General features: G+C 48.1%; 1 protein-coding gene across 1 annotated transcript; it reads right to left on the minus strand.

The window, feature by feature from the left end:
• Positions 1 to 3506: 3506 nt before the first annotated feature.
• Positions 3507 to 7726, minus strand: LOC116910075 (CMRF-35-like molecule 4). Its single transcript, XM_032913890.1, has 4 exons — positions 7637 to 7726; positions 6825 to 7169; positions 4825 to 4939; positions 3507 to 3606 (listed from the first exon to the last, which is right to left on the minus strand). The coding sequence occupies exons 1-4, from the start codon at positions 7695 to 7697 to the stop codon at positions 3507 to 3509; spliced, it is 621 nt and encodes a 206-aa protein (XP_032769781.1). The 5' UTR covers positions 7698 to 7726.
• Between the last annotated feature and the right edge of the window lie 2436 nt (positions 7727 to 10162).

Consider the following 10162-nt stretch of genomic DNA (forward strand, 5'->3'; position numbering starts at 1 on the left):
AGAAACAGCTCCATGCAGGCAGAGTGGTACAGACATTTGATGCCCAAAGTGGGGAGGCAGAGGCAGGGGGATCTCTGTGAGTTCTAGGACAGCAAGTCACCATGACTACATAGAGACAGACTTCCTGTTTCAGCTCTGGGCTGGTGGCACTGGGTTCTATAAGAAAGCAGGCTGAGCAAGCCATGAGGAGAGGAACAGTAAGTGGCCGCCCTCCATGGCCTCTGCATCAGCTCCTGCCTCGGGGTTCCTGCCCTGTCTGTCTTCTGTTTTGACTGCTTTTGATGCTGGACTGAGATATGGAAGAGACAACAGAATAAACCTTTTCTTCCCCCAGTTGCTTTTGGTTGTGGTTGGTGATTCTTCACAGCAACAGAAACCCTGCCTGAGACATGGGCTCGCACTCAAAGTCCCAACATGGGCTTTTCAGAAAAACCTTTCCTTTTATAAAACTTTGTGTTGTTTTTTCATGTCTGTCTGTCCGTCTTTCTGTCTATGCACCTTATAAGACAGGACTTACAGAGACCAGAAGGAGGCATTAATCCCTTGAGCTGGGCTGTGAGACACCCAGGCTGGGTGCTAAGAAGTGAACTCAGCATCTCTGACAGAGCAGCCACTGCTCTCAGTGGAGCCATCTCTCTAGCCCAAATTTGATTTTCCTTTTAGGAACTCGATTGTCTTTCCCAAGATCGCAGAGGACTTGGCCAGTGTGGAGGAAGACTTACAGATACGTAAGAAGAGAGCCTAAACACCAAGACTTAAGACTACTGCTCCAGCTAGAAGACCACAGTGTACCAGTGTGATCCACTCTGGCTCAGTGGGTGACGATGCTCCGCAAGCCTGGTGACCTGGATTAAGTGTCTGTACCTCACGTGACTGTGAAAGGAGGGAACTGATACCACAAAGGTCTGCCGTGACTGTGGCATGCACGTGCACACACACACATCACACATGTATTCAATAATCATGAAAAATAAAATGTAAGGAGTTAGACACAAACATGTTTACAATTCAGGAAAGCAATTTAAATTTTAGGGTGTCACCTTCTCTTCTTCCTGTTATTATTAGTCTCCCCCTCCTCTTCATCTTCTTAGGTTGTTGATTTTGTTGAAAATATTTTTGCTTATTTTTATTTGCATGAGGGTTTGTGCCCTCGTGCATGTTACTGTACCTGGCAGTGCTCAGACAGGGCCGAAGAGGAAGTTGGATCCCCTAGAAATGGAGTTAGAGGCCACTGTGAGTTTCTATGGGGTGCAAACCTGGAGGAGAAGCCAGTGCTTGTAACTGCCAAACCATCTCTCCACCATTGTATGTAGTCTAAGATGACCTAGAATTTACTATGTAGCTGCGGATGAAACTCCAGATTCTCCTGCCTCTACATTAAGTGTGCTTGGATTGCAAGCATGTGCTTGTATGGAAATTTCTTAAGTCAGAGTCAAAGGCCTAAGCCAGAAAGGAAATATTGACTAATTTGCTACACTGCAATTAAAAGCTTTTCATCTAAAGGTATATCTCTTCTCTATATCTCTGTGCATATGTCTATCTCTATATATCAGTATCTATTGCTATAACTATCTATCTATACATATCTATATCTATATCTATATCTATATCTATATCTATATCTGTATCTGACAGTGGAGGTAATTCAGTCAATAAAGGGCCCGTTGAACCAGCATGAGGACCTGAGGCAGATCAGCAGAACTCACATAAAAAGCAGGTCTTGGTGACGTGTGCTTGTGTTGTATTTCATAACAACAGCAGGAAGGGGGAGGGAGGAAGAAAACAAGAATGGGGAAGGAAGGTGAAGGGAAAAGACCTTCTAAAGTGTTTAACCACAGAAGGGAAAAATGATGTCTTGGGTGCTTACATAGCCAACCAGAGGGCAGCACAGGCTGGGTGCACGTTAGAGCATCCACATATCAGTTGTGGGAACCTCAAAGACACCATGTTAACTGGTAAAGCCACAAGACATAGAAATGAAGCAGGTGACTGGGCATGGTAGCACATGGCTGTAACCCCAGAACTAGGGGGCCGAGGCAGGAGGATCAGGATCGGGGGTTGGAAACTACCCTGGGCTGTATAGTGAGACCCTATTAATAACAAAGAAGGAAGAAGAAAGGACGGAGAACATTGAAAGACAGGCAGGCAGGCAGGCAGGCAGACAGACAGACAGATAGGAGGGGAGTGTGGGGTGCATCTCTGTGGCAAAGTGCTTGTTCTATTAGTCAGGCTTTGGGGTTACTTCAGAACACAGGAGGTAAATGTAACATTGGTTCTGGTATGACAGTGCTGGTGAATTTCTGAGTTCAAGGCCAAATGGGTCTATATAGTGAATTCTGGACCAGACATCTGTAGTGAGATTCTATGTAAAACAAAAAAAATATATAACCTTGTTTATATAACAATCAGAACCAGAGAAGCTAAACAATACACCTTTGGCAAGCCCATGAGCACGTATGTGGCAAAGCCTTAAGCCAAGCAGATATAAGTGTTAGATTCAGGATGTCACCAGGGTGGCTGGGAAGCAGGGATGTGACATAAGACAGGGGGATCATTAGTATAGACCACATTATTAGTGAATCTGGAGGACACAGTGCATTGAGTATTTCTCATGGAAGGTGTACGTATTTATTGGAAAAGCTGTCAAATTGTCCTCTAAATATCTACATCTCTACCCTTAATGAGCGCTGCCCTGGCCTTGGTTGGCGATGTTTCCTTCTGCTGTGGTGTAAGTGACCATCAGGTGCTCAGCCCTATATGACACCGCAAATTCCAGACAAGGCAGGGAGGGAGAGGAAAGAGTTCCACAGGAGAGGTAGAGGAGTACACTGCCCTGAAATGCTGTGTTCTTATGTTGCATTGTCTCATGATCCCAAGGTCACTGCAGCCATGGTTACATGCCCAAGACCAAGTCAGCAAGGTCAGCTAGCATTCAGTCAGCAGGCACTAACTGTTCTCTGTGAGATTCAAAAAGAAAAAGAGAAATGGAACATGAAGGGGAGCAGGGGACACAGGCCTGAGGGAGTGGGAGGGTGGGGACGCAGGTGGACAGGATAGAGCCATGTTCTACACAAGTGTGAACACACCAAAGAACAAGTAAAGGTGCTGTGTTATAATCCTATGTAATTAATTTTAATAAATTTATTTAATATATGAGTGTACTATCTGCATGTGCACCTGTATAGCAGAGGAGGGAATCGGATCCTATTGCAGGAGGTTGTGAGCCACCAGTGTGGTGACTGGGATTTGAAATCAGGGCCTCTGGAAGAGCAGCTGCTGCTCTTAACCACTGAGCCAATTCTCCAGCGGGTATTTATTGGGCACATTCTTTTATGTGTTTGATAGAGCACAAAGAATCTTCTAACAATCTCAGAGCATTCTCAAGAACGCAGGTTTACTTGTTGTCCTCAGCGAATATAGGTGATGTGTCCAGGACAGAGCCTCCACGTCAACAGTCTTCACTGGTATCCGTGACAGGATTGAATGCCGTGCCTCCCAGAGCACTTCTAAGGCCTGTTCACCCACAGGACGGCACTAATCATGCACAGGAACAGGGGCAACTCCAGAAACACCAGAACCCAGAAGTAGAGGCTGCTCAGAAGGGACCTGGAAGGGACATAGTCACAATAAGTCTCCTTCTGAGAAGGGGATGCTGATGCCCTGTGCTATGTTCCTGTGTCCTCCCCAGGTCTGTGTCCGCATAGATCTATGCAGGGACAAGGACAGGACTGCCTGAAAGGCCAGTGTGATTAATCCACAGCTCAAGAAGTAGCCGCGAACTCAGGCCTGGCCTGCTCTCTGCAGACCAAACCCATGGGACTCTAACCTCAGGGCCTCTAACCAGGCCGGCACCTCCTCCCCAACCCACACCCAGATCTCTTCTAACTGGACTTCTCCTCACACTTTCTCCTGGGTGTCATATGTGTATATATATATTTATTTATTTATACATACTATATAGGCCTAGCTGAAACATGATGGCCTTCAACTCACAGACATCCACCTGTCTTCACCTCCCATGTACTGGGTGTCTTGTGTTTCCACACCCCGTGCCTTATTTATTTTACATAGATAATTGTTTGTTTGTTTGTGTATGTGTGTGTGTGTGTGTGTGTGTGTGTGTGTGCTCATGTGTATGTATACAGGGGCACATGGGTGTGCATGAATGTAGAGGTCAGAGAATAACCTCGGTCATTCCTCAAGAGCCACACTTCTGTGTCTGTCTTGAGACAGGCCTCATTATGTAGTCCAGGCTAGAATGGAGTTCACTATGTAGTCCAGACTGGTCTCTAAAGTCACAGAGCTTGACCTGCCTCTGCCTCCAAGTGCTGGGATTAAAGGTGGGAGCCACCACAGCACACCATCTGTCTTCCTTTCTGACAGCATATCTCACTACTCTGCAACTTGTCAAGTAGGCTGTGTAGCCAGTGAGTCTCAGGCATCCTTCCGTCTCCACCTCAATAGCTCTGGCCTTTTATGTGCCACAATGCCTGATTTTTCCTGTAGGTGATATGGCTCAAATTGAGATGTACTCAGATGGGCAGAACCATCTCCCCAGAGCCATTCCTCCAGGCTCTGGATGTGTTTAGGTAGCACCTGCTTGGCAGGAAAATAATTCCAGCTCGGTGGGTCTGTATCTGAGTCTAACTTCTGTGTCCTTATTTTTAGATAAGCAAGTGGCACTCACAAAACCCTCCAGGTTAGCCTGAGGTTGGGAAATGCAGGAGGGGCATACAAGAGGGAGATCCAAACCCTTCTACCTTTGCTCTCTCAGTATGAACCCTCCTGCCCAATACGAAGGCCTCAGGGATATGGTTTCCTCACCGAGTCTGTGGGCTGGGAGCAGGAATTGTTTCATTTGTGGTCACGCTGGGCTGAGTGTAACTGACTGTGGATCTGGTGGGCTCCAGGATTTTTATACTGCTCCCAGGACTTAAACCTGTGATTGGAACCAATGATGGGAACACAAGACAATTCCCATGACCTCCACATTGCTTCCTACCCACAGCAAGCTCTGTCACTCTGTTTCACACAGCTCCCTGGGGCATGTGGACAGCTGTCTGACAGCCTATCATCCACATGGCCACACCAATGCCTGGTCAGGAATTCCTGTCCCAGCCCATCTCAGGGTGCACAGTGTCTGGCCTGCACTTGTAAACATGGAGACAGTCTTCTTATAAAGGAGAGTGTAAGTGTGTGACAAGACACTTAATGAGTACCAGGTCCCATCCAACCTCAACCACAGTGTTTGCTTCCTTGTCTGCCATCCTTCTGGGGACAAACAGAGTAGTGACTCTCCTTGCCTGCCTGGCCCACTCATTCCCAGTGTTAGCCAGAAAGGCAGCTGGGCAGTGTTCTCTGAGGAATGAGCATATGGAAAGTTCTAGAAAGGCAGGTGCTTGTAGGGCCCTGAGGAGAGTGGCCTCTACTGCAGAGAGACAGCTGTGTCAGTGGGATTTGCATTCCCAGAATTCAGTGTGGATCCACAGAGGAGGTTGCTGGGAAACATAAGGGGAAAATCAAAATTGAGAACCAGGAGCTGGGTTTGCTGATGTATGTTTGCAATGCGAGCGCTGGAGCAGCCAAAAAGCAGGCATTCAAGATGAATCCTGAGAACACAGTGAGATTGGTTAACCTAGGCTACTTGATATCCTGTCTCAAATAACTATGATGATGATGATGATGATGATGAAGATGGAGAAAGAGAAGAAGGAGAAAAAGAAGGAGAAAGATGAAGAACAACAGGAACAAGAACAGGAAGAACAAGAAGATGTGATGATACCAACTGGGATCATCAGAGGCATTTGACCCCTTCCTTCAGCCTATGTCACCCCCCCTGCCCTTAAAGAGATGCTCTAATTGGGCTCTAAGAACAAGAGAGGCCCCATAATCTGAGAATGAACTATAGACATGGAGAATATTGGCCACCAAAGTAGCTGAAAGCCTGTTTTCCATACTGCAAGGGGAACCTTGGAGGAATCCTCTGAGTTTCTTCCAGCAGTAAATTGTTGCTGGGAAACAGGGACATGGGGGAGCTTGGAGGAGTTGAAGGGGGTCCTCAGGGTGCTGAGATGCCCTATACACTGTCTAGGCTCCTCCTTCTGTCTCTGGTGGTGTCTCAGAAGTCACAGAACCAGTGATGAAGCTGGTACCCCAAGAATCCCGATGGAAGGGAACTATCCACTCAGTCCCAGGTCAGAGGCACCTTGAGAGAGGGGATCTGATGTGCAGGGGTTCTGTTCCCATATGGAGATTGGGGACAGGGTCATATGAGACCTGAGAAGGAGGACTTGTGTCTTATCAGGACAGGAAGTCACAGAGAGCCAGAGACTCAGAGCCTGTCTCTAGAAAGTTTCACACCTGAAACTGTCCCACAGTGGACACAGAGAATCCCCAACAGGGGCTGAGAAGAGGACTCAGGGGGTCCGTGTTTGCCAAGCCTGATGACTTGAGTTTGACCCACAAGTTGTAAATAGAGAACTGACACCCAGAAGTTCTCCTTTGACTCTCACACAGCATGGGCCAGCCCCTATTCACAGACAAATAGACAGATAAATACACAAACAAGCAAACAAATAAATTAGTAAAAGGCCACCTAAGGACACAGGTTCTCCACTGTGCCTGTGTGCATGGACACACATGTACTAGTATATACACACACTATCACACATACCACACATGTTCTCACAGAAGCATGTGTGGATGCACACTCTGTCCTGGATCACTCACTCTCACAGCTCCTCATGCTAAGGATCATGGCTTCCTTCTTCCATGAGGGAATGACAGGCCTGGACTCAGGCTGCCCTGACATGAAGGAGGCTTACCTGGGATGACAGACACCTCAACCCTGAATGACTCTTTATTCCGAAAGGGGTGATAGGGAAATGGTGTTCCCACCCCACACATGTAGAAGCCTGTATCCTCCAGGGTGAGGCTCCGCACGGTCACTGTGAAGGTGAGGTTGTCTGGATCATCCCGGATGGACACTCGGCCATTCCTAGCTTCTTCTGAGCCTCCGGTCATGACAATATCTTCGCAAAGTAGAACATGTGACCCTCTGCACCAGTATTTGATGGTCGACTTGAATCTCTCCTCATATGGACAAGTCACACTCAGAGACTCCCCCACAGTGCCTGTCACACTGCTGGGGCCACGCAGAGGGACACAGCCTAGAAAACACAAACCTCCATTCTGCATCTTATAGCTGGATGAGGAGGAAGGCCTCCCTTGAGTCAAGTCTTAGAAAACTCTCAGGTCTTGAGGCAACAGTGAGAAAGGAGAGAGGCTTTGTCACAGCAGGAGTCAGCACTGAGGTTATGGAGACGTTGTAAGATAAATAGAGATTATGTGGTTATGGCACTGACCATCGCAGGTGACCCACTCAGTGGGTCCTGATTCTGTCTCACATGTGGTAGACATGACCGTAATGTGCACGGACACCTGTCAGCACCAGTGAAGAAGATGCTGACCGCTCCTGGGTCCCATCCCTCCCCACCCCCAAACCCACACTCTGGCCTTCTCTCTAGGCCTGTCTGTCTGCGCTGGATGCTCCATTCACCTCCTTGTGGCCCTGTCAGGCTTACAGCAGGAGCTTCCATTTTCAACAATGGACCTGACACACTTGCCCCGTGCTCACCTGGGACCCGAGAGAGGAGCAGAGCTGAAGGCAGCCACAATCCTATTCCTCTGGGGATCATTTCTTCAGCTCAGTTGTCACCTGCACCCACGCCAGAGCCTAGAGGGAAAAACGAGCAGTCTCCTTCTACACAGTAGAATGTCCTCTTGCCTAGTTCTCCTTTTTCTCCTCAGCTTCCTGGTTCCTTGATCCCATGAGAGGCTCCAGATGAAAGGTATATGGAGGGCTCTATAGATGTTCCAGTCCTCAGAGGCTGTGGTTCCTACTACGCCTAGCAAGTAGAGACAACCATGGCTGTGGTTTGAGGATGCCCTCTGTCCCTGAGGGCTTCAACCTCCTGCCTGAGAGGCCTGGGGGAACATTTCCTTTTTGGTCAGGTGGCCCACCCTCTCTGAGAAGCCACTTCCTGAGTGGTTTAGAAAGCTGCCCTTCTCTTGCTCTAGCTTTGTGATCACAGAGAAACCTCCTCCTTTCAAAATTCAGATTACAGGGTATCTGAGTCTATGGGGTCTTCAGCACTATCTCTGCGTTCACACTGCTGGTCAAGCTCATGCTATGATGTGAATCCTGGGTCCCCTGCAGTGTTTCACCCCTTGTCAGACCCTTGTGTGTCCCCTGCAGTGTTTGACCCCTTCTGAGCCCTGCTGATGCATGTGGAAGCCTTTTGTTCCTAAGAAAGGAACGTTCTGGCCTGGGTAGGAACACACCTGGGCATACACCTAGGCGCTGGTCCATTCGTCCCTGTCTTTTGTTCTCTGTCTTTGTTCCTGGGATTTAGGCTGGTCTTGCTGGATTTCTCCTCAGGAAATTTGGGGCACATATTCATTCTTTTGTTACTGTAGCCTTAAGCCGGGTTTTCCCACTGTGCTTCCTAGATTTTTCTGCCTAGTCAACTTGGGGTATATATTCGGTGGATAAAGCTACAGAATTGACATTCCTTCTTAACAGGAATGACCCGCTTATGTGTGTTTTTTAATCCCACATGCTTATGCCCAGATCTCGGTGCTGTGTTGGCGAGAACATCAACAGACCTGTAGGTCACAGCTTTTTCCTCTCCTATCAGTCTGCCATCTTATTCTGTTTGGTTTGCTGTCTGTGGCAGCATCTCTAGCCCAGGCTGGCCTCTATCTTGCTAAGATGTCCTGGAACTCATCTTCCTGCCCTCACATCCTGAATCCAGAGATTTTAGGTGTGTGTGTCACCACAGCCCAATCATGGTGTGCTTGGGATGGAGCCCAGGGCTTCCAACATGCTAGGCAAGCACTGTGCCGACTAAGACGCATCCTTGGCCCTGATGATTTGAGAAAGTGTCTCACACGGCCACCCACCTGGGCTGCAATGCACTATTTAGCTCAAGCTAACCTTGAACTCACAGAAATCTCCCTTCCTTTCGGTGCCAGAAGTAGATGGGAGCCACTATGCATGACAGCTCTGTCTTTCTGTGTCTCCTGGCCCCATGTCTAGACATGGACATGATTTCAGGTAGGTGTTGTGTGGAAGAATGGAAGAATGACCTCAGATCTCTCCTTTCAGATGCCTCAGTTTCCCAGTGCTCGCCGTCCACTTCTCTTTCTTGTTGGGGAAGAAGGGATGAGAGTGAATACTGAACCCTGCTGACCCACCTGACCACAGAGGCACCTGCTCACCTCTGATCTACAGGAATATCTCCAGGCCGTGGTGACATTTTTGGGGTAAATTTATACTTTCAGTTCCCTGAGTTGGGACTCAACTCTGTGTATCTACTCTTATTCCACTCACATCTGGTCCCTAATAACACAGAATGCAAATGGCCTCCCTACTAAAACAGAATGCAGTTCTCCTAGTAACCCAAATGCAGAAGTCCTTCCTATTAACATAAAATGCAGATGTTCTTCCACTGTATCATTTTCCTGCCTCTCAGTGATTTATCTTCAGGGTTTCTGTCTGCACTCTGTCTGTGTCCACTTGTTGGGCCCTACCTTGGTGTTTCAGTCCCCCCTCGCTGAGCCTTTTAGCCTGCTATAGCAAGAAATTGTTTACACCCTTGGCAGCTGCTCTTAGCCCCTGATTTGGGGCTGGGATTTTCCATGGCACCCTTCCTCCCCACCGAGCCTTCCTGCTTGTTGTTGTTAAGAAGTTGTTTATGCCCCTGATTGGGCTGGAACTTTCACCACACAGACTTTTCCTGTTTTCCTGGTTGGGGATTTTCACCTGCCTTGTTGTTTTCCAAGGCTTTTGGGTATATAAGGAGATCTCAGTAAAGCCTTGGTGGCACTCGCTGAAAAACGGGTGACCCGTGTACTTGATTTATTTCAATCCCGCAGACCTACACCCAATATTCACACACTGGTGGCGCAGGTGCCGACTTCTGGAGGTTCCACCGAGATTGGGAAAGAGAGGACAAACTGATGGGACCATTCCAAAAGGCCGGCAAGCAAGGAAGCAGAACGTATTGGGGACAAGCAGCGGCCACGGGGCAAAACTGGAAGTAAGTAGTGCTATGAAGGTTTTGTCTTAGCGATGGGAACTACAAGTTCCTCTTGTTAT

This window comes from Rattus rattus, chromosome 9 (genome assembly GCF_011064425.1).
Source record: "Rattus rattus isolate New Zealand chromosome 9, Rrattus_CSIRO_v1, whole genome shotgun sequence".
Lineage (NCBI taxonomy): Eukaryota > Metazoa > Chordata > Mammalia > Rodentia > Muridae > Rattus > Rattus rattus.